Raw genomic sequence first — 26,306 nt, forward strand, 5'->3', positions numbered from 1 at the left:
ACAAATATATAACAAACATACCAGTATGTTTATACCACTATCCAGTAATTACTTTTAAATAAAACAAACCAGTTTTAAACAAATATATAACAAACATACCAGTACGTTTATACCACTGTTCAGAACTTACTTTTAAATAAAACAAACCAGTTTTAAACAAATATATAACAAACATACCAGTATGTTTATACCACTATCCAGTAATTACTTTTAAATAAAACAAACCAGTTTTAAACAAATATATAACAAACATACCAGTATGTTTATACCACTATCCAGTACTTACTTTTAAATAAAACAAACCAGTTTTAAACAAATATACAACACATACCAGTATGTTTATACCACTATCCAGTACTTACTTTTAAATAAAACAAACCAGTTTTAAACAAATATACAACACATACCAGTATGTTTATACCACTATCCAGTAATTACTTTTAAATAAAACAAACCAGTTTTAAACAAATATATAACAAACATACCAGTATGTTTATACCACTATCCAGTAATTACTTTTAAATAAAACAAACCAGTTTTAAACAAATATACAACACATACCAGTATGTTTATACCACTATCCAGTACTTACTTTTAAATAAAACAAACCAGTTTTAAACAAATATACAACACATACCAGTATGTTTATACCACTATCCAGTACTTACTTTTAAATAAAACAAACCAGTTTTAAACAAATATACAACACATACCAGTATGTTTATACCACTATCCAGTAATTACTTTTAAATAAAACAAACCAGTTTTAAACAAATATATAACAAACATACCAGTATGTTTATACCACTATCCAGTAATTACTTTTAAATAAAACAAACCAGTTTTAAACAAATATACAACACATACCAGTATGTTTATACCACTATCCAGTACTTACTTTTAAATAAAACAAACCAGTTTTAAACAAATATACAACACATACCAGTATGTTTATACCACTATCCAGTAATTACTTTTAAATAAAACAAACCAGTTTTAAACAAATATATAACAAACATACCAGTATGTTTATACCACTATCCAGTAATTACTTTTAAATAAAACAAACCAGTTTTAAACAAATATATAACAAACATACCAGTATGTTTATACCACTATCCAGTAATTACTTTTAAATAAAACAAACCAGTTTTAAACAAATATACAACACATACCAGTATGTTTATACCACTGTTCAGTACTTACTTTTAAATAAAACAAACCAGTTTTAAACAAATATATAACACATACCAGTATGTTTATACCACTATCCAGTAATTACTTTTAAATAAAACAAACCAGTTTTAAACAAATATATAACACATACCAGTATGTTTATACCACTATCCAGTACTTACTTTTAAATAAAACAAACCAGTTTTAAACAAATATATAACACATACCAGTATGTTTATACCACTATCCAGTTCTTGTACTTTCCTACTAGCATCACTCAATTTCTTCTCTAATGGACTATTCTTGTCACGCAAATATTTTATTTTTCTGTTTAAAACATCTTTCTTCTCTTTCTCTTGGACATACTGTTGCCTCACTTCTTCATATTCCTAAAAAAACAGTTTTAAAACAAACTAATGCAACTTTCATTTATTTGGCTATTTTGAACAGTGTTAAAGGGTTAAGAATATTTTTTTATTTAGTATTCTTTACTTTTTTATTTTATTTAGTATTATCACAAATTAAACAAAAAAAAGCTTTAAAAAATGATCAAAACAAATTAAGTAAGTTAACTGTTCATTTTATATCTGTCCCAGTAATTATATACCCATTAGTTTTATTAAAGTGGTGAAAAAAATATCCTGAGAGTCTGATTTAAAAGATGCTTTACACAGTCATTTAACAATTTTAAAATATTTTTGAACAGTTAATGAGATTCCACATAATAATCTTTATGACATTCTTTAAAGAGGTTACTGCTTATGTAGATAAGGATAAGGGTGAGAATTTGATATATATAGATTTTCATAAATCATTTTAATGGTACCACACAAAAGATTTATTAGAAGAATTATTCCTACAGATGTGAAAGATAAATTAGATCATAGACAGAAAAGTGACTAGAGGAAAGAAAACAAATGGGTTGTTATAAATGGAATACAGTCAGATTAGATTAATGTAATAAGTATGGTACTACAGAGCTCAGTGTAGGACCTTTGTTCCTTTTTATTTATGATTTATAAATGAGTTAAATGTGCTGATTATATTCATGTTTTAAGTGTTACTGGCTGTGAGTAGGATGCTGCTGCTTTACACACAAATTTAGATCATCAGTGAGTTAGGCAAATAAATAGCACATGGTTTTGACTGTAACAAATAGTTGATGCATGTGAGTTACCATAATTTGAATTACATATATAATTTTGATAGCAATAACCTTAACAATATTATGGAAGTAAAGAATCTCAACATTCTGGTTGATCAGTCTCTTAAGCCATCCAAGCAGCATTCTATCACTTATAACAAGATAAAAAGAATTTCAGATTGTATCTACTGAAGTTCTGAATACAAGACTTAACAGGGTATAATTTCATTGTACAGGTCACCTGTTATGCTAAATTTGGAGCCTTGTGTTCAGTTTTGGTCTCTTAAGAAGGACACTGAAGCATTGAAAAGAAATAAAAAAAAAAAACAGGCCTATTAAGATAAGATGAAAAGGTTGTCACATAAAGCCAAGTTAAGAACTCTCAAATAATTTCTTGAAAAAGGAAAAGATAAAAGGGACCTGATTGAGGCATTTACAATTGTTAAGGGAGCTGATAGAGTTGATGCACTGTCTTCTTTTGTAATTAATGGTAAAACTACTTCAACTGCAAATATTATTTTTCTAACAGAGCAATTGACCTTTGAAATGCACTGCCTTCAAATGTGATGGAAGCAGTAAATTTAGAGTAGACTTAAATAAATATTTGAATCAGGCATGCCAATGACATTTATGAAAAAAAGAGGAAAAGGTATATAGCCTGGCCCACAGCGCGGCGTGGCCGTGCCTGACAAGGGGGATCCGGGGGCATGCCCCCACCCAGAAATTTTAAAAAAATGGATGCTATTTGGTGTGATTTGGTGCAATCTGGGACATAATTTCTTTATGTTTTTTGACATTGCAATGTTGGAAAAGTACACAATATATATCATATAAAATAACAAAAGGAAATTAAAAGACTAAATCAAACTTATAAAAACTATAACTTTCATTTACAGTTTTTAGCAGATTGATTTATTCTTTTAATTTGCATTCATTTTTTAGAAGATATATCAAAATATTTAAAATTAACAAATAAAATAAAAAGTAAATAAATGAAATTTAAGATTGTTTATTTGCTATTTATTCAGTTTAATTTTTTTCTAAATCAAAATATATTAGTAATATGAGTTAATAAAGCCAAAATAACTCAGTAAATATTTCAAATACAAATCATTTCATTATTATCCTTTTTGTCATCAATAACATCATCATCATCAACTACTGGTATGCTGCCAATTAAATGTTTTACAGTCATTGCCAATAACTACTTCTCTGCTGCATATATTCCATACAATTTTCAAATCACATAAAATTACTCTTTTGACTAATCATGACTACCTACAGTTCAAATTGTTCATCTATGCAATCTTGTCATTATACTACTGGTACCTTAATGTCGGTGAATTTTCCATTCTTTCACAAATTGACAATACAAACTAAAACAGCATATGAAGGAAAGCTATGACATTGCTTAAAATTTCAACTACTGATATGGTTCAATATTAAACTACTGATATCAGTGATATGCCTCAGAAATTAAATTTTGTACAGTCACTGACATCAACAACTACTGCTCTGCTGCATGTATTCCATTAAAATTTCAAATTACTTAAAATTACTCTACATGACTACCTACAGTAAAACTTGTTCATCTATACAATCTTGTCAGTAAATTACTGGTACCTCAATATCAGTATATTTTTCATTCTTTCACAATACAAACTGAAACAGCAAATCAAGGAAAGCTTTGACATTGCTTCAAAATAAAATTAATGATATGCTTTAAAATAAACCACTGGCACTGTATGCGGCAGATAATGATAAAATGTTTTTCAGTCACTGATATCAACTTCTGCTCTGCTGCATAAATTACAGTCAAATTTCAAATCACTTAATTTCCTTTAATCAATCTTGGCTACTTTCCTCTTTTTCACAAGACAAGGGTTTCCAGTGCTCTCTTCCGAGCTTTTTTCTCTCCTTCTCTGAATGGGCAGCTCTCTGTGCCTCTGTGGCTTTCTGGACTTTTTCTTTAGCCAAGGTGGCTGGGCCAGATTTCACAGAACCATAGGCCTCAAGCCTTTCTGCCCTTTTCTTCCGATTCTCCCTCAGCTTTGAGGTATACTTTGAAGCTGCTGATCTAATGTCCTTACACATTCTCTTGTCTACAGTATCAAAATGAACATCTTTCCTTTTAAACATTTCAATCGCTGTTGTTTCTTTGGAGCGTAGAGAATATTTTATCGTCTGGTATGCACACGATACCAGACCACGAGACCTGCAACAAGACTGCCTCCAAGATGGTGATCAGATTTTTTTTTCTGCAATAAACATTGAAAAAATACGATTTCTCCTCAAAAACCACCTACCCGGCCCCCAAATCGCTCATATTTTCTCCTCGAATTTACACGAATCTCGTGGGTGATCGTTGGCCGTTTGAAAACCGCGTTTCAGCGGAAAAATGGCACACATGTTGAATACTAAGGACTAGTTTTTTTATTATTTTGTTACTGCTGAATAGTTTAGTTTTGTAAATGGAACAGCCAAGACAAATCAACAGGTATCTTGTTCTTAAATGTTATGTTGCTTTAATATTATAAATTTTCCCTGCAAATGTTTGAATTTAAACTTCTGCTTCTTTATTGGTCACATATTAGTTGAAAAAATAAATATATAATACTGCTAGAAAAAAATCCTTAAGTCTTTCCTGAATGAAACCTTTCACACATGTAATTTGTGCAGCTGGCCCCAGCATAGCCCAGCAGTTAGTGCAATGGCATGTTGTTGTGTCCAGTTTCCCAAGTTAACCTGTGATGGACTGGCATACTGTCTAAAGAGATTGTGCCATCACTCTTATCTGCTTTTGCAATTGAAACTGGAGTTCAACACCAGCTTCTATATGTCAGCAAGGTATAAGATGGATTTAACTTTGTACTGGTACTAGATTTTGTAAAAGTTATATACTGGTTGAGCATGGTAGTTGAAAATGAGACAGTATTACACAAATGATTCCAAATTACAAAAAAAAAAACTACCTCTAATACACAGATTGCTGAAAATATCACTGGGACTTCTGATGAGGAACTGATAACTGTATTGTGTGTATATAAAAATTTCAGCTAACAATGCTAGTAAAACTTAAAACAACAGGAAAAGGGGATACTAATATAACTAAAAATAAGAATTTTCAAATTATTACAAAGAAACAAAATGTTTGTCATTACTTCAGTTCTCCAAGGACTTCATCCAACAAACTGGTTTAATTTTTAAAGTAAACAGTTAAAGCTACAAAATGTGTCGAGTGAACAATAAAGAGTGAAAGTGCACTGATAAGACTTTACGAAACATCTGGAGGATGGTACTGTTGAAAAACATGGTGTCAGCTTGCACGGTTGTATGAACATACACTGTACCTAACAATATGGCGATAGCTATGTCACTGCAAATCTTTTTCTCAAGTCTGTTGGCACAAAAGTTGAGTTGACCATTACTATACCTCAAACAGTTTTGAGTAAATGAGTACCTACATTCATTATTAAAAGGTATAGTTTTTGGTATTTTCAGGAATACTCAGAGATTTTGGTAAGTTTATTTTCACTAAGTTTTAAGTAATTTTTAACTTGTTAATAAAATAGGCTTAGGGGACTAACTGAATTATATTTAGTAAGTACAAGGTTTCAAGCTTGTTTACGAGCTTTTCATCACATGACAAATAATTTGCATATCACATTTTTCCTTTATAAAAAAAACTATTTTAATAAGTGAACTCTCTTTTGTTTTAAACTAAAGACGTAAAGAATGTCATCTCACATTTTACACAAAATTCTCATTTTCTACTTTAATATTTGAAAGATGACTGTATTTACATATTGAATAGTCTGTGCATGAAAAGTCTGACAAAACATATGCAAAATAGTTTGTTACGCTTAATTATCTGTCAACATTGCAACACCATTACTATATCATATTAAAATAATAATAATGGTGTATTTGTTGTTTTAACTTAATATTAATGTCACAGCAAACTGAATTCAAGATATTCATAATGACAACACTAAAGCTAATTTTGCAATGCTGACATCTTTACACTAAACCAATGCATACACAACATGAACTTGAATGGTATATTATTCCATTAATTTTTACTTATCTTTATATACGGAAATCATTGCGAAAATTAGAACACTTACTTTACATCAAAGTAACAGTATGAAAAGTTCTTTATTAATTTCAATTTTGTTTGTACCATGCCATAAACTGAACATACAGCCTCCAACAACTCCAGATGCTAAACTCTAAGCAAAAAGGCAGCATATTACACTAAACCAAAGCTAACAGAGGATCTACATTAAATGAATGCATATATATTATAATGTAATTTGACTATTTATACATTGTGTCTAAGCATTGACAATGAAATGTTTTAAACATACATATAATAAAACAATGTTCTGGGACAACAAGAGATCTATTAGTCTATCTCAGCTGTCCCATCCTCTAAACTAAATTATTAGATAAATAAATTTAACAAAACAAATCTTAAAGTCAGCCCTTATCATTCATTTAGTTATCAAACTTTCTCTTAAACTCATTTAAATTTAGTCTCCACAACATCTGAAGGCAACCCTTTTCAGAGGCCAACCTCTCTGCCAGAAAATAAAACTGCCTTAGCTGAAGATGACTCCTACCCTTCCCAAATTTATATTTGTGTCCCATAATCTTACTATTTTAAATGTTAAAAGCATGAAAAAATGTGATGCATTACATACTATTATCAATTTCCTTTACAATCTTGAACACCTCACCAAATCCTTTAAGTTTTCTTTTTCCATGAGAGAATAATATCAGATTTTAATTTCTCCTTGTATGGCAACCCTACTCTGAACAATTTCTAGCAATTCAATGATGCCATGACAAATTTGTCTATTTGAAGTCTGGCATTTCTCAGTGCTCTAAAAGTCAAAACACAAAATGTTCAACATTTCTTAAAATTGATTCTCTAACATTGTCTCTATAAAAGGAATTCCCTACTGCTCAAACCAAAAGCTCTCCATGTAAACGCTTTTGCCACCATAGGCCCACAAATGTATGACAGTGCAATAAATATTAGTAATCCCTCCAAGGATATTTTATAAAAATCTTTGCTTTATTACACTGATGGATGTCATGTAGCATTCACATATCAACCAACAGGAATATCACTGTTGCATTTTGTCACTGTGTTGGGCCTGGCCTTTTTAACAAAACAATTTGTTACTGTATGTGGCCTGGTGTTTTTGTCAAAACATTTTGTTACCGTGTGGGATCTGGTGTTTTTGTAAAACATTTTGTTGCTGCTCATCTTCCTGCATCCTCAACACTGGGATTTATTACATCCAAATTTTTTCTATCCTTCCCAATCTCCAGTATTCCTACTCACATTGGTGCTGCAGCTGGGATTACTGTGATCAGCAATGAGCTAGGCAAAATGGATGGCACAGTTGGAGCACCTGCAGGTGCTTTACATAAGTAAAGCATCTGGAACTTTTGAGGATTGTCCAGGACTGTTTCTTCTTTTACAACCTCTTCTGTGTCTGAATAGCTGTTTTGGGGGTTATGCCACTTTCTTCACTTTCACTTGAAGAAACATGTTTCACAAACCAACAACTTATCACTTCTGTGATCACTTACATTCTCAGTAACAGAATTATTTTTTTGACAAAACTGTAAGAATCTCAATCACTTACTAAGCAGAAATTCATCTTTTTTTTGGGTCAGTTTTGAGTTTTTGAGTCTCTGTGAATATCTCAAATTGACAAACAAGTAGATACTACTTCTTACTGGAATTGATAGGATTATAGGTAGGCTATGCTAAAATTCAGCTGACAAGGAGACATCTATTCTTTGAGACTTCAAGGGCCAAAAGATAATTAAAGACTAAATTAGTAAAAGAGTTGGGAGCTCAGTTAATGACAGAAATTACAACAAACACATATATACTTAATGTGGACAAGATTATAATATTTAAACCACACACGTGTTACTATATCAATTTAACACCAGCAATAAAATTAAAAACTGGAGAGTCATGGAACTTCCGGAGAATCATAAAGACTGTAAAGTTTTATTTAGTAGCTTATACTATTCAAACATTAAAGATATGTTACATTTGGTGCAAAAAACAGTTATTTTTGATTTAATGAAAGTTACTATCTACAGTTATCAGGTGTAACAACAGATAACTGTGTAGCTGTACCATTTTCATTAATCACATATATGTTAGAAAAGCAACCCATAGAACACTAACATAAGAAAATGAAAAAAATGTCATACATACAAATGAGACATATAGATAACATATCTGGAATAACTACTTTACTACAATTTCCTCCACAGCTTCCACCCTAATATAAAATTTAATAACAGAACTCCAAACAATTAAGCATCTTGTTGTTTTATGATGTCCAGTTTATCCTAAATGACAGCAAACTTGTACCAGAACAGTATCACAAGTCTTTGCGAGAAACCAGCACTTTTACATTACCACTAACATCTCCCACTAGAAGTTAAATGTGTGTCCATTTTTGGTCAACTAAACTGTCCCAATAAGACTTGTACACAAATTAGACATCAATGAATATCCACAAACATTTAATAATAAGACTTCACAAAGCTATAAATCCAGAGTGGAAAATAAGAACAAATAAATGGTACATGAAAAAAAAAATTCACTAAAATTTTGTTACACATTAATCCTAAAATTTCAGCTTGTTATAGACAGGCATGCATACAGTCAGGTCTTGACATCAAAGATAGAGAAAAAAAAGGTTAAAACTTTGAAAATGTGTTAGTAAGGTCAGCCTTTAAATCCAAAACATGCAATAAACCTGCAAGTAAATGCACAGGTTGTAAATCATATTTATGAGGAAACTTTAATCACAAGAATATAGTATGTAGTTTGACATTGAAACTTTGTCATTCTGTTTATAATGGTAAAACAAGCAGAACTATTAGAGATAGAATTAATGAGCATTCTTGAGCTCTACACATCAGACAGTGAAGCCAGTACTGTGACTGAATGCTTTCGTGACAAACACAGGATAAGTGACACTAATTGTCCAATACCAGCAAATATTCTTATTCATTACAACAACCTTTTGGACAAAAAATGCAAGTAAGCTGTAATAATTCCAGGGATTAAGCCATAGTTAAAGAAAAAAATAACCTTCAAAATTTTAATTTTGCTGTTTGTATTTAGTTAGTATAAAATTTATCATACCCTGAAAGATAGCCAGGTATGATTAGAAACTCTCTCTTCACCCCACTACCAAATTTGATAAATTTTAAAGTGGTAGGTGATTTTAGGGCAAATTGGCAGAATTTTATATGCTTAGAAATCTTTCTGGCAGAGAATAAAGTTCAGTTCCTAAAGTGATACTGATTGATTATATGTCATAATTTCTAGATGTAACATTAATGGAAGGCCTCAAGATATCCAGGAAAGCAATGAATGTTGCAAGCTGAAAACTAGAAGCCAAAAAGACAAGACAGGTTGTGTCCTTAAAGTTCCATGTAAGTTGTATTGTATGGTGTGATGGAAATAGCTAGTTCCTGGGTAATGACTGATCCAAAGACAGTCAATACATAAAGTTAGCATTATGAATAATTTGGTTTCAATAAATCTGAAAACCATAAACAACAGACTGAACTAAGCTCTAGGTTAAGATTAAGTTAGTATTTACATGAATTAGTATTTACACTTAATTTTTAAATGTATTAATCTATAAGATTTAAAGCAAGATATTGTTTTGATTCATGATTTAATATTTAGACTTATGCAGAACAGAAATTTTCAGCATTGGGATTGAAGAATCCAAGGTTTTATGAAAATTTAGTATAACGTGTGCCTAAAATAACATAATGTCCACTTGCGTGTACCTTCAATTTCTTTATATATTCTTTGGTGAACTCCACCTTACTGTACACACTCAAATTATTTAAATTCTTTTGTATATGCCTAAATAATTTAGCAAGTGTCTTATTTACCATGATGAATTTGTAACTGTGAAACACTGGCTTAAATTAAACCAATTATGTTTTTATCAGTAATACATCATTATCTATTTCCTTCGTAAAGAATAACTAGAATTCTTCAGTTTGTGTTTATAAACTTCCATAATAAAATATTATCTTTTGATAAAAAATTAAGTTTAGAAGATTTTTGTACACATGGACTAAAATATAATTAAATGTTATGGAATAAAATGGACTGATCTATACTGTACACCTAGTGTTAAAATTTACCAATACTTAAAATGTATTTCCTCCCTGATTTATCTTTTCCTTCTCTACTACCATCTATATAAAAGTCTTTTGCTCATTACTAACCTTATGGCTCCCACCAAATCTTACTTGTTTCCATGTGATATTGCTGTACTATTGCATGCTCACTTGCATGCAGCAAACCTCCATCAATATGAGTGCAACATCACTTCCTACTGGCTCCATCTATAATGACTGTTCAAACCTAACTTCAAAATTTAGCAAGAAAGTAAGAATTACCACAAGTGGAAAGGAAGGGTGAGCAGAGTAAATATTCATCTTAAATACAATTACACTGTTTGAAAAAATTAATTTCGAATATGATATTTATCCAATTTACAGCTAGAATCCCACACTTGAGTGATGGAGGGACCAGTGCAAAAGTTAACTCTTTCAAGGAAATATCTAAAATGAACCAATGGAGTGCAACATTCTATAAGATGAAACAATATAAAGGCACATTCATGGGAGATTACCAAGCTATACTATACTAATACAAGCAAGTGTCACAAAGATAGGCAGAATATACAAGTACAATCTAAAACCTACATCAAGATTTCAAAAATGTGATATGTGTTGTGTGGCTAGGGCACATATGACCATAAGTGATAGATCAACTCCAGTTCAGAACCAGACAGTACCAGGAGTGTAGTTTCTGAAATGCACTAAGAATAGGGTCTTAACCATCTTCATCTTATGCACAGTGAGTCAGAATGTAAAAGTAACATTCTCCCTGCAACTGAATGAGGACTTCTGTTGGCTGGTCGTGCACCAATCCAACTTCAGACTATCACCACTTTAAACTCTACCAAATGAAAGTAATCATACTAAGGTGGCATTTTCCATAACATACCACCCCAGCTGGTAGAAAATGGAGAGTGTCAAGACTTCCCTGCTCCACTACAAGAAAAGAATTAGGGAAATAAGTACTATGGGGGTGTCCCAAGGAGTGCATCACCATAAGACAGTGTAATAGTTGAACTGGTACCACAAGTAGGCTTCCATACAGGTTGGTGTCTCTCCTACAAACATCTGGGATAAAACATCCGTGGATCCAGGTACGAGGGCTCACAACTTTGCCTTTTTTTCAAAAGTGAAGAAAGTCAATATTTTGAAGGAATAGCCTCCATCAACTATCCTGGCAACTGTAGGGTCAGGTGTGGTATGGAGTTCCTAGCCCCACTAACAGAAATTGAGGAAGGTAATGCATGTTGGGGAGACATTGCATATGTAACCTAAGGAACATTGCAATAGATGAATAAAATTCTCTATATTTTTAAAAACAAACCATCCCCAACTTTTTCAATTTACTAACTTGCAGAAATGGGCAGGATCCCAGTTATGCTTTACTCATGATAGTCCACAAGTGGTAGTCAAGCTTAGCACAGTAATATGGTCCAGTCTGCCTCTATGTGCTCTTTTGGAACACCCCATTTCTAAAGAGCCTGCTGCAACCAAGATAAAGTCTATTGTGTTAGTTGTTGCTTGTGTGAAATTGGTTTGATGACAGCTTACCTGACTCTGTAACACTTGCCACAGAGTTTGATCCTATGAAAAAGAGGTCGGGGACCTTGGAGACAAAGGAAGCAAAATTAGTAATACAAGTATTCAACCCTCTTTATAATATAGTGGATGTGGTAAATAGAGGTACAATGGGTAATAGAAAATCCTTGGAAGAGAGCCAGATCATCAAACTAATGTGATGTAAAAGAGCCAAGCGTAAAAAAAAGTGCTATGGTTTGCACATCTGAATGAAGTTGGTTTAACCTTCTCACAACACAATATTGCCCATATATTTGTCATTTCCAACTTATAACTTAAACCCCAATGCCATGTAAAGGATCACATAACCTCCATGCATGAAGCTTGAGCTTTGGAATGGATGGGTGTAAGATGTCTGATTGTGGCTGCCTCAACAGAGATAGTTAAAGAGGAAGAGGTGAGTACTACACACCACAGAAGTGGAAAGCAGGATTGAGCAGGCCATTCTAATGTTACCAACAGAAGGTAACAAGGGCTAGAACAAACCATTTCTAGATCACTGGGTAACAGACATAGTGGTAAATAGGTATTTTAGTGCAATCCAGTCCAGTCCTGACTGAACACTTCTATTTCCATTGCTCAAGGATAAGGTACCAGAAACCCAAATGCCAATAGTCGAGTGTTCCAACAAATGGCAAATCCATCAGTCATCAGTGTTCTGAATCAGTGCAAACCCAACAGAGATCCTCTCCACAAAGCAACCATATGATCTCACACCAAATTCATTAGTCCCAGAACATGGCAAGTTAATAGTATGATATGATGGTTGAGGACCCAGTAATGAAGATCTAAAGTTCAAAAACAGAGATACAGACTAAATGTCCCCTTGACAGGAAATGAAAGACACTGCTGTGGAATTGTCAGTGTGAAGCATGGTGCCTATGCACTAAAGCAACTTCAGACCTTTAGATCTTACTTTTTCACAGTAAGAAATTTTAAAACAATGAGTCTCATCTACCATCCATAGACCCTATTATTCCCAAATGTTGAGATATGCACCCCATCCCTGAAGAAAGGCATCCATGTAAAGATGGATCTCATGACAAGTTGGTCGTAGAATAACAATTTTTATAGAAATGATCCACTCTAACCACCACTCGAGATCAAAGATGTTGATCATGAATAGGAAATCCTGGAAATCCAGAGGAATGATGTTCATGATCCATTTGTTGCATTTAGACCATTGAATAGATCTCATGCACTTGTTCAAAACAACTGAGGGATTTGAGAGATTCCCACATCTTCAAAAGAGAAAGAACCATCCATGCAATGGGAGAAGGAGACTTGAGTAAGAGTCATACTGTGTGTTCAATAGTGTGAAGCCAGATAGGAGTTGGCTGAGCCCAAATGGGATGTATGTTGAAAAAAAAGACACCCAGTTGGACGATATATTGAACTGTAGTAAGGACAGATTTCTCAGCCCTAATTGCTTTGAAAAACAGAAGCTGTATGTGATGTTCTGCTAAATGATAAAATGATACCAATAGTAACCAGTTGTCCATGTAATGGTGTGTGCACAGGGTCAGGGAATGGAAGTAACAAGAAAAGACTTGTAAAATTTGGCGGAACACATATGGTGTTGAGGCTAGTCCAAAGGGTAAACCCTGACCTACATGTATCAACTGAGTGAAAGGATATGGAGGCAGCTCATACAAAGTAGACTCAGGGAAAGCTGACAGAGCAAAAAAAAGCATTGTATAAAGTGAATCTAAATCCTCTTCAGAATGTCCAGGAATGCCTGCAAGTGTAGTTTCATATCTTCCAGAGAAATATTAGCTAACCAAACATATGCTGCAAGCAACTCTAGATATCAGAGGTGATATGGGAGAGACAAATTTTCCTTCGAGTCAGACATATTAATCCATGTCACCTTGCCAAACACCAAAATAATTGTATTTCCCTACCAGAAAAATTATAATAGGCAATGCAAGGAACACAAAAAATATCTTCAAAAATGTACAACAGAGAAAAGCATTAGTGAATGCTTTGTTGAGAAAAGCTGATGACATTATTACAAGCAGGTATATACAGTACCAAAACAGAGGGTGCACTGAACATATTAGAGAATGTCATGAGACAGATATCACCAAAAACAGCAAGAAGGGAAGAAAATACTGGAAAAAAGAGAGTAAAAATCAGATCAATGTCCAGAATGATAAAGAAAGAAGCCTTAGCTGTAATATGAGAAGAGTTATGAATGTTTTGGAAATACTTTATCTTGGTTTGGATTAATGGGTTAATTTTGTATACAAGAATAAAATATGTTTACTTGATACAGGTTAAAATAAACATTTACTTTGTTGATCTAGAATGAAATATCATTTGCTATCAGTTAATCTCAAGGAATTTGTGTACAAGTTAAGACAAACATATTTATTGAAGACATCTAAAATCAAATATCAATTCCCAATGTGGATTCACATGAAAAAGTTTGTCCTTCCACATTATTTTATGTGAATGAAGCTCAATATACTCATTATGTACACCTAGAACATAAGATTATTTCCAGATGCGAGTTAATCTGAACACATTTGTTGAGTAAAACAATAATTACTTGATATGGGTTAGCTCTTTCAATATGGGCTCAGTTCAAAGAACTGAATTTATAACCTTTCTACACTTATTATAGTTTTCATGTTATAACTTTTAATACACTAAGTATATCTTCAAGAAAGTTTGTAATTATCTTAAACATTACAAGATATTTGAAAGCAAAATATCAGATTTTCCAATTAAGTTTTAAGATTTTATAAGTAATGTTTTTCTTATGCATTTTTTCTTTTCAAATGTTGAATATCCACATTCAAAAAGTAATTTTAAGATTAAAAATACCTTTATACATCAGAAAAGTTACAAAGTTCACATGCAAAATCTTTATACATTTCAGGTAATTATCAAACTATTTTTAGAAAAAATATTTATATTTTATCTGTTATTTTCACTGTTGTATCTCTGTATTCATTTAATCAATTTTTCTGTCCTCACGACCACCATAAAAAATTAGGAAATATACACAAATTATGTTTTTCATTGTTCGAGGATGACTGCAAATTATCACACAAAAACACAAATTTTTACTCTAAGTAGCTTAAATCTAACATTATACATATACCTTTCTGCTGTGCCTGATTAATATCACAGAAGTTGAAATGATGTGGTGCATATGCACTCATGCTACCACATCCAAGAATATAAAACTGGCCTTTAAAAAGTGGCCTGTCATACCTGTGATCTAGTGTACCAGTGTTTTGTAAACACAGTAAACTTTCAAATTTTCAGTTATAATACCTCATGTATGTATGTGCATAATTACTATTTACCAATAGTTCTTAGATTTCAGTTGTTTTTCATAAACATAGAACAGTAAACAAAATAGTACAGAAAACAATTATCTCTTCTTGTTACAGACCTTGCACTTGTTTCTTACTTGCCTGATTTTTTTAAAGGTTTTAATCTATGCATCTTAAAATAACAAAAAATCATAAATTATTATATCAATACTACAGAATTCCACTGTCACTGATCAAGCTTAGTTACTGAGCTGTATTTTGGTCTAAAAATATATGATTTTTCAAGTTCACTTATGTAACTTTACCACTTGGAATCTATCATGAAATGAAAGAGTTTCCCATGCAAATACTTCACAGAGGTTGATGAAACCACTAGTGGAACATTCTGAGCTTTCAATTGGCTATACACACATCCTTACGTTACATTCAATGTTACATTCAATATACCACATGATACGCAAAACATGTAGAATTTTTTTTTAAATACTTACTTTTAAATTGAGAAATTAACTCATGTATAATTCTAAAATTTGATACCAAACTTACTGTCATACATTCATAAAATAGCAGTTCACTAAAATTTTGAATATTACTACACAAATGACAAATGTGTGACATGGTCTTTCACACATGATCACAGGAAAACCTATGTTATCAGAGTTAAGCTAAATAGATTTGTTTTACAATGTCATAACGGTGGAATTATGAAAGAGAATAACTAATACTTTGATTTTATTGTCAACTACAGCCGTTACAAACAGAAAACATCATGATTATTTAGTGAAAGAAAAATAAAATCACATTACACCATAAGTAATATCAGGAAAACACTGATATAGATATTGTTTGTATAAATTACATTCTTTATAGATTAGTTTGCTCTTGTAATATTTCATTCACCAGTCACTTTAAAATAATTTGATGTTTTTAATCAAATCCACCATAACTGGTACATTTCATTAATAAAGACTTGGTAAATTTGACAGATATGACCTATTTGTACTCATTTCAAGACTTTATAGATTTATTACTACTAACTTCCAATATAGTTTGTATATCTTCATAAAATCTGATTAAAAATACTTTTCTTCATCTCAAAAATGTCAAGTTTTTGTATAATCAGTAAAACCTCCAAGTACATTTCAATTGTTTCTTTGCAGTAAAACAATATATTTTATCTGTTATTTTCTCTACCCTTTCTCTATGTGTGATTCTCATTCTGACCTCATAACCACAAAAAAAGAAACCAAAACAAATCTAAATTACCTTTTTTTTCTCTCTCTCTCTTAGAATTACTACAAATTTTAACATGTAACTACATTTGTTTATCATAATTTGCTTTAAGATTATAAAAGTATGCAACTATTTATAGTTTTGTTTTTTTTTCTTGCCCTTTAAACCATGAATAACCACTAATCTCACCACTGTAAGTGGTAAATCACTTGGGAAACATGGAGCTCATGTTATGCTATTGAACTACATTACCCACAAGCAACACGTGTGCATGCCTCATGAAACATTTTTATTATATTATTATTTATTTTATTTAATATATTCTTAAGTAACCTAAAGAGAAATCTATTTAAATATTTTAGTTACTTTTATAATAATAAATAAAGAATAAACATTAAAAAACCAGAAATACACTACTTACTCAAGCACAGACTAATAATATGGAAAAAGCAATTTCCCCTATCTTTCAAAATTTTACTGGATTTCCACTTGTGCAACAAAAACCATTATAAATTTATCCAAGCTAATCATTACCTTTCTCATGGGAAAGAAAGTTCAAACTAACATTGAATTCAACAGTTTTCCATCATATACATCATATACAGTTATACATCATTTGACAGATGAAAAACCTTGGCTTTTACTAGTTATAGATAATACAGAATTAAACATATGAGAAAAATATTAACAAATCCCGAAAGATAAATTGTAACAGGTGAGTGTGGCAAGAGGAGTCTGATCTTCTGTTTGGATAGCCCTGTAACAAATCAAACTGAAAGTTATAAGGACTATGGTTTGTCTGAGGAATGACAATTTTATAGTGAGTAATTTGTGTTTAATTTCTTACTTAATTGAGTGGTGGTGGATGAAATAGAAAAGAGCATATGCCAAGAGAAAATATATCACATGTCACACTAGGAAAAAAATCAAGATTTTTTTTTAAATAGTGCCTTATAAAACTAAGAACTTTAAACCTATACTATTAAAATATGTGTAATTAACTGAGATTTTATTCTATACTAGCTGGTATAACAAACAAAATGTAGATTAATATAAAATTTTGAATGTAAAACACTAAAACACAGTAAAGAATACCCGTGAACATAAAGTTAATATTCTTTTATGCCAGCAAGCAAAAAGTGCCCAACAACTTGTATTGGCATTTTTTCATGGTAGATTAAATATTCTTGTACGAAAACAATTATTGATGATTCTTTCCTAAACAGGTTTGAGGTTATTATTTCCTTAGTAAGTTTAGATTACAGTGAGTAGCTGTGGATCCAGTAAAATGAAATCCAGTTCTGAAATGTTTGAGAAAATGTAATGCACTTTCACATATAATATTTGTAGTCTGTTTTCTTACATCATTCTTTAGGTCAAATACAAAAACACAAATGGAAACAAAAACAAACAACAACTAATGTGTGATTTACGTAAATACAAATTTCAGAGATAGAAATATAACTATATTCACTTAAGTAAAAGCTATGCCAAAGATTACATTTCCTCATTAATTTTTTTTTTATTTAATCCATGCACTATGCTCATTTTGATTGGTCATAACTATAAGACCATGAATGGACCAGACATTCCCGATAAAGAAAACCAACTAAAAAGGTGAAATTCCTCAAGAATGCAGAAATGTAATATTTCAATCCTTGTATGTATTATCACAATTATCCAAACACACTTTTAGTATTATATATGAATAAAAATTACTTTTAAATGTGTTGCACCTTGTCTACATCTTTCCAACATTATACTAATATTCACATTAAAAAAAAGTAATGCCAGCTGAAAAAAATATAATTTTTTATACCATAGTTAAAAATGTAGTTTCAAGTAGATAGATAAAAAATTATAGTATTTTTGTGATATTTTCTCTTGTACAAACGAGACATGATCACATAAATATCCCATGCTTAAAGTAGTAAAACATCATCAAAAACAAAATAGCTTGCTATCTACCCACTCCAAACTGTTTGTTTTTTTATGAAATACAACTGAGTCAAAAGCATTTCCAAAAAAATTTTCTTACACTAGTAAAGAAGGTAATAACTATTCAAATGAACATTCCTGTTTATAATCAAGAAATAATACTTACTATCCAACATCTCTTCTTGTTCAAAATTTCAATTCGTTCTAAATGTCGCTGTCTTTCTTGAAAATACTTTACATCATCTTCAAGCCTACAAATTTTTTGTTTTTCATTTTCTAAATACTCTTTGGTATTTTTAAAAGACATTTCAACTGTTCGAATTTGTACTCGGAGTTCCTTTAGCTGGGAGTGATATTCAAACATTACTGGTGGACCCACCTGTATCATAATTTATAACAAACATTAAGATATACTGCAAAATTATGAGAAACAAAAACTTTCACAAAACATCGACATATAATATCACTCAACTTTTTTTGTGCTCTCATCACTTTAAGAGAATTACTCAAAATATTTTTGTAAAAAATAAGCCATCATTGTAAATGTACATTTTTTAGTAGTTACAATTTTCCTAACCTGAAAATGTATTTAAGACATACACTTATCTCTTTGTACTATGGAGAACTATTACCCAGAACACACTACCGTGAAATTTCCTGCACATGCCACAAACTTTGAGCTAATTTCCAGCTATATGCATGTGTATGTGTATTGCACCAATCCACATCATAATCATCATGTTGCTTTATCTCTATCCCAACCAGAGGGTCACATGATCTCCATGTGTACATGATTATAGGTTTTTTTGAGAAGGCAAATAAAATCACTGTAAATAGGAAGGAAAGGTGGAACATGGTGCAGAGGTATCTATTTGGAATACACTTTCCAGGAAATATTAAAGTTTACTTCAGAAACATTACCCATTTCTCTGCAAAATTAAGAATTAAAATCTCACTCAAATTGGTAGAAGGGCTGGTGCTTAATAATAACAAGGTAAAACTGTTCCTCATCAGCATGAGAGAAGAGCCAGAAGCAAAGGCTAGAGGTAGAAAACCTGTTCAAAATAAGAAACAGGCAAGGTAGGCTCACACAAGGCAAAGAAAGAAAAGGGAAAGGAATATATGACTGGAGAAGAATCAGGCAGAAGAAAACTAGCCACTTAACACACAATAGTGGTAACATTATATCTGAAACATAACAGCTGCGAATATGTCACACCATGGCTCTATAAGATTGTGGTAATTTATTATGTTCACAGTAATTATAGTACCTCATCACACATTGAGATATGAGACAATTCACTCACCAAATGTTAGCTCTACTAAATGTGATAAGGGATAACTACTGAGCATCAGCTTCATGATTAACACTGTTATAATTGAAGAGATTGACTGAAAATGAATAAATGTACCTTGGTTATATTTCATGAAAGGAAAGGGGGTATTTGCAAACATTGTTTGAAATAGCATAAAGAAATTTGGTGGCAAAAGAAAATGAAGTCGCAACCATGTATATAGAAAACAATGTGCTGTGAAAAAAAAACAACAGTTAATTGAAACTACTAGAAACTCAATAAGCACAGGAAAAAATGTTTTAGCACAGGTAGTGGTAAGAATAGAATAAACCTCTGTTCACAGGAATCACTGAGCATGGAGAGACTGACTGACTATTACATCAAAATCCTCTTCTCTTCATAACACTATTAAGGTTATTTCTATCTAAATTATACTTATAACTCACATTAAAATAATCCACATGCATTACTCTTATATTTATTATAATTAACACCATCTGGCATTATCTAAATCCTCTTGTAAATCAGCAGCATCCTCTTCACAGCTAGCAACACCCAAGACATTAATATAATCTGTAAATTTAAGTAACTTGTTGACTACTTCATCTATATCATTGATATAAATCAAAAATAGCAAAAACCCTAAGACTGAGTTCTGAGGTAATTCACTTGACACATGAATGGAATTTTACTGAATCCATTTGTGACAACCTTATGCTTTCTTCCATCCATTCACTCTTCTTTCTATTTCGCTAACTTATCTCCCATACCTATAGATATTTATATCTTTGTAAAACCCTTTCAATCCCCTCAGTACTATGATGTATAAATTAAGCTACATTTATTCATGTTTATTATTAAATGTTCAAGTACTGTACATGAGGATGCATACACAATGTTTTTCAATGACTGTTATTTTAATAATGCATGTATGGAAGAAAGGTGATAGTTAAAAGCTTTGGTAAATTGGAGATTTCAAAGTAGTTTTTAAAATATGTCATCACCCACTTTCTCACAAATGCACTTAGGCAAGAAAAAACTTTTTTTCTCTTTTTCATTGTTAATGATATGTTTTATTTCAGTGAAACAAGGTTGGATTTTTGCTTAGTGAAAAACAAAAAGTTATTTATTATACTGTCATCTTACTTTATTACTGAACAAGAGGATTTTTTAAACATTTTACTGCATTCAATATTGAAGAATTCTTTCTTATTCTTGTAATATAACTTGTGTTCATAATTTAAGAACTTAAGTTGCATGTATGGATTTTGTATCATTGTGAAATTATTTTATTCTTGTATTTAATGTCTTCCATCTTGTTTAATTAAATAATTTTTTTTTAGTTATTCATTTTCCATGCAGTAACAACATCAATAGTCTCATACTGTTAAGATTAATTACTGTGTTATAATTGCTTCATTTCTTTGTTCTCTATAATAGGGGATTCTCAGCACCTCATTTAAGATGACTGGCACTTTATATGCTCAGATGGTCCTTTATAAGACTTACTTAATACATCTGACCAATACTGTGAGGGAATAAAGACCACTAAAAACTGAAAATGAATTTACCTGTTGAATTCAGATGACTTTCTTTAACCAGTTTCTACCAGGTGAACGTCAACAGAACAATTACTTCATGAACATTGTGTTTTAGTCCTTTGAATATTAATCCTGAGATTTTTTTTTAAATTTTGCATAAAGCTAAATGAGGGCTATCTGCATTAGCCATTCCTAATTTAGCAGCGTAAAAGTGTACTCTTAGAACACTCTTTTACCAATGAATAGTGTGATTCACCATCACATTATAAATTCCCCATGTCTAAAAGGACGAGCACATTTGGTGTGATGGCGATTCAAACCTGTGGCCTTCAGATTACGAGTCAAGTGCTTTAACCACCTAAAACAGGGAAAAAGTTTGATGAAATGGAGATTCAATCCTGCACCCCTCAGACTAAGAATCAAGTGCCCTAACCACTGGGTAAGTAGAGAGCTGTAGAGCTAAACACATTCCTTCCATCTGCAAAAGTATGCAAACCATGTTTTCTGTTTATTTTTAATAATAGTGGTTTTATTCATTTACATTTGACCAGGCTCATTATTTTACAATTAACCCCTTTCTGATTTCCCAAGATAATTCAGGCCCCTTACATGTTTAAAAAAAGTTTACCCATGTTAAAAACCATTTCTCGTATATTTTTAACTACCTGCCCGAATATATTCACAATTTATCATTTATTGCAATCAGTGATCATTAGATGGTATCAAAAATTGTGCTTATTTTAACCTCTGTCACATTTATTCTGACTTATGGAAAAAAACATTCCTATTCTTTACTGTAATTTACTGAAATTATATACATCTTGTCAAAATACAGAAATGTAACATTTACTTATTAAGTACATTTTGTACAGAAATACAGTAAGAGATCATAAAAGATCATTAATATATAAGTTATAAAAAAGTGAAATATAAACTCAAGTTCTTTTTGGCTCACTTCCAAAAAAAGCTCGACGTGGAAAGAATTAAAATATCACACATAAATAACATACTATAGAACACTTTCCTTACTTCTTGATCAAATATGCTGTTATTAACAGATTTGTCCACCTAAAACCTGAAAATACCACAACTGTAAGAAGCAACAACTGAAAAACTCTTCACTGTTTCACACAGTATGCACAACTGCATGGTACAGACAGAGTTCCCTATAAGTTTCAACATACACACTGACTACCACCAATATAACTTAAAACCACAAATATCCATCCAAAAATTCAGCTAAACTCAATGTGTCTCCCATGGGAAGCAAATTAGAGAATTCTCTGTACAAAAATATGATATGCCATTTAATAGATGAAAAATTTTAGCTTTCTAACTGTCATAACTAATATACTATTAAGTTAGAAAAGCAGCTGGCAACTTCTGAAGGAGAGGATATAACAGGTGAGGATGGCAAGAGGTATCCAATTTCCTAATTTATGGCTCTACAACCAAATAAAATTGAAGACTATAAAAGTTGTGCTTTGCCCAAGTAACATTATAATGAGAAATTTACATCAAATTCTGTACATCTCAGAAGGGTGATAAATAAAATAACAGAGAAAATCTAGAGAGCAAATGTCACAATTCTCACACTAGGGGAAAATGAGAATTTTCCTTCAATACTGCCTTATGATATTATAAACTTAAAACATAGTTAATTTGCTTTATTAGCTATGTTTTGACACCAAGTTAATTCTTATTCCTTAATAATAAAGTAGTTTTTGTTTGGCTTGTTTTGAATTTTGCACAAAGCTACTCTAGGGCTATCTGCACTAGCTGTCCCCAATTTACCAGTGTAAGACTAAAAGCAACTAGTCATCACCACCCACTGTCAACTCTTGGGCTACTCTTTTACCAATTAACCATCACATTATAGCTCCCACACAGCTGAAAGGGTGAGAATGTTTTGTGTGACGAGGATTCAAACCCTCAACCCTCAGATTACAAGACGAGTGCCTTAACCACTTGGCCATGGTAAGCCCAAGAAGAGTTGTTAAATTTTACATACAGCACAGTAAAACATAGTGACCTGCACAGACAAGAATGTCCATACAGAAAGAGTTTACAGTAATCAAACAATAAGAGAAACAACTTCATTATTTTTCAATTATCTTATTTACATTAAATTACCACAAAAAAACAGTATTAAAAATATCCCTTGGAAACTACCTTTAATTTTAAATGCAGTAAAATGAAAAAAACTTACAGCTTTTTCTGTATTTTCTAACATTTCCTGTTTATTCATTCGAACAAAATCTGCAACCCTATCTTGAGGAAGAAATTGACACAGGTTACCAACTTGAATGTTCAGCTCTGTCACGAGATTCTCTACCTAAAAATTTACACAAAACAATGCATAAATATTTTTAACTAACTTACTGAAAGAAACTGTAGGCCTTATTTGCTAAATCTTTGACTGTAGGTAATAAATGTGAAGTCTAAAAGTCAATGAAGCTTTAAAGTGAATATAAGCAATTATGCTTGTTTTGTTTTAGAGCATAACCACAATGACCTATCCACAGTGTCCAAAATGTTGAATCAAACCTCAAATTTTAGCACTTCAAGTCTATAAAACTATCGCCATCCCACTGGGGAATGTATATTATTAGGATTATTAATATTATTATGATTAATAATATTAATAAAGTATACTGTTATTTAACAATCCCACAAAAAACAACAAAATAAAATATTAATACTGGTAAGATTATGAAAAATTCTTGACATTCTTTTAAAATTACTTTCACCAATCTGGAGAAATATGTATTTTAATATGCCTGAAAACATTCTGCTTTAACTGATTTCCAGAAAATAATACCTAACTTTAAAACACAAGTTTCATTCCACAATAAAGATATCCTAAACTAGATTGTTAGGAATTAAATCACACTATTATTCACATTACAAAATGTGACATGACTTAAAAAATAAAGACGTAGAGGTGAAGCCACTAAAACTGGTCATTTTTTGAGACAGGTGTGAAACTGCTCTTTCTAACAGAAAATAATCATATACTCACACTTTTAAGATGTGCCTTATACGTACAGGAGTTTTAAAACAAAAGAACACTGATAACACTGCACAACAAAGTTTTTGCTTTATGTATTCATAAGTGAATACATATACCACAATTAAATATTTATGTATTCATAAGTGAATACATATACCACAATTAAATATTTTACCAGCACATACACAACTATCAAGCAGCTACATACGAGAATGTCCAGAGAACAATTCATGAAACTGAATGTATTACAAATTTTAATAATTATACAGATGTCAGAAAATAAAAACTATTTAACACATAAATACACCTACATATACTTACATCTTTCAAAGACACAGAAGCATCATTAATCTTCCAAGTAGAATTATTTTCTGTGATTTCTCTGGTTATTACCCAGTTTCTTCCATCAGGATTAAATCTGTATACACAAAAAAACAACTAAAATAAAAGCTGTTAACTATCTATATGGGATCATTGGATTACAACATCCTTGTAGCCACAAAATAACCATCAGTTTCCATGCTATAATTTTTATTTGTTACCTGTATCTTTAAGAAATCTGGCAAGCTTTCAATAAATATTAAGTCTTTTGTACAAATCAGATTTTTTTAATTAAATTTTTTACTAGAGGTTTGTCCATGAATATATGGAGTTAGATTGTTGACAGCTCTGAGTGCAACTTGACTTTCATGTTCAGATTAAAACACTTTTGGCAATATGAATATTTTTCAAATTTCATTTGCATAATCTCTTAAATAAATTGAAAACTTTTTTTAAAAATTAAACTGACTTCATATTATTTTCTCAACCCTAACTACATATACAAACACACCATCAATTTGGTTGACCTTGTAACCACCATAAAATTATGAAATAACTTTTTTTTTATTCTTTCCAGAATGACAGCAAATTGCAACAGAACACTACAACTTTTTATCATAAACAACTTATGTCTTGTAATAATCTACATATGTTTATACCTAATTTCACTGTTTTATTGCTCTTTTGAACCATGGTATTAAAAATCCTGCCACACAAGTAGTAAATCACTCTGAATGCTTAGGTCAAGTTACCTTAATGAATGATGTAATACACAAGTTACTTGCAAGCATACCTTGTGAAGAACATTTTGATTATCTTATCTAACCTAATTTCTAAATCTTTACATTTTACTTATTTTATAACAATATATAAAAATATACATAAAAAAGTGGAATTCTAAGTACTTACATTTAATGTCCTGTTTTTTGCTGTCAGTTTTTGATGAAATTGAAGCCTACTTTCATATATTTTATGAAGTAATTTAAATAAACTAAAAAAATATTTATTTGTGAACATATTGAGTATCTGTTTTGAATAGTCCATGGGCAAAGAGACTTTTTTATGTTAAGATTAAAAAATGATTTTCTTACCTCAAAAATCTAAGAGTTGATTTGTGTATTCTCTAAAATCTCTAAAATACATTTCAAATGTGCATTTACTAAAATTTCTTATTTTATTGTATATTTTCTCTACTCTAAATCTATATTAAAAAATCTAAATTACCCTTTTTTTTCTTTCTAGAATGACTTCATGTTAGGACAAACAATCGCAGTTTCATGTTACAAGTAGCTGATATTTTGCAACAGTATGCATCTACTGATAGTTAAATATGTTCTTTCATTGACTTTGAACAATGTCTAGTTACTACTTCTGCCATTATTAGTTGTAAATTACTTAGGGAATGTGGAGCTCACATGACATTACTGGTAAAGTTACCCACAAGCTGCTTGCATGCATGCTTCACAAAACATTTTTTATTATATTATTATTTACCTAATATAGCCTTAACTAATACACAGATTCATAGTTGTGCATTTTGATTGCTTTAAAAATCATAAAGAATAAACATGAAAA

The 26,306-nt window shown here is 31.1% G+C and overlaps 2 protein-coding genes across 2 annotated transcripts in view; one reads left to right on the plus strand and one right to left on the minus strand.

The window, feature by feature from the left end:
• Positions 1 to 26,306, plus strand: part of LOC143240139 (nicotinamide N-methyltransferase-like) — a 425,422-nt gene that overhangs the window by 77,080 nt on the left and 322,036 nt on the right. The gene's annotated exons all lie outside the window — the stretch shown is intronic.
• Positions 1 to 26,306, minus strand: part of LOC143236085 (structural maintenance of chromosomes protein 5-like) — a 77,426-nt gene that overhangs the window by 35,754 nt on the left and 15,366 nt on the right. The window contains exons 3-6 of the mRNA XM_076474353.1: positions 24,732 to 24,828; positions 23,607 to 23,732; positions 18,728 to 18,940; positions 1,404 to 1,565 (exon numbers count right to left, since the gene is read on the minus strand). Of these exons, the coding sequence (XP_076330468.1) occupies positions 1,404 to 1,565; positions 18,728 to 18,940; positions 23,607 to 23,732; positions 24,732 to 24,828 (598 nt within the window). The remainder of the gene's footprint in view (positions 1 to 1,403; positions 1,566 to 18,727; positions 18,941 to 23,606; positions 23,733 to 24,731; positions 24,829 to 26,306) is intronic.

This window comes from Tachypleus tridentatus, chromosome 13 (assembly GCF_004210375.1).
Source record: "Tachypleus tridentatus isolate NWPU-2018 chromosome 13, ASM421037v1, whole genome shotgun sequence".
NCBI classification, from domain to species: Eukaryota; Metazoa; Arthropoda; class Merostomata; order Xiphosura; family Limulidae; genus Tachypleus; species Tachypleus tridentatus.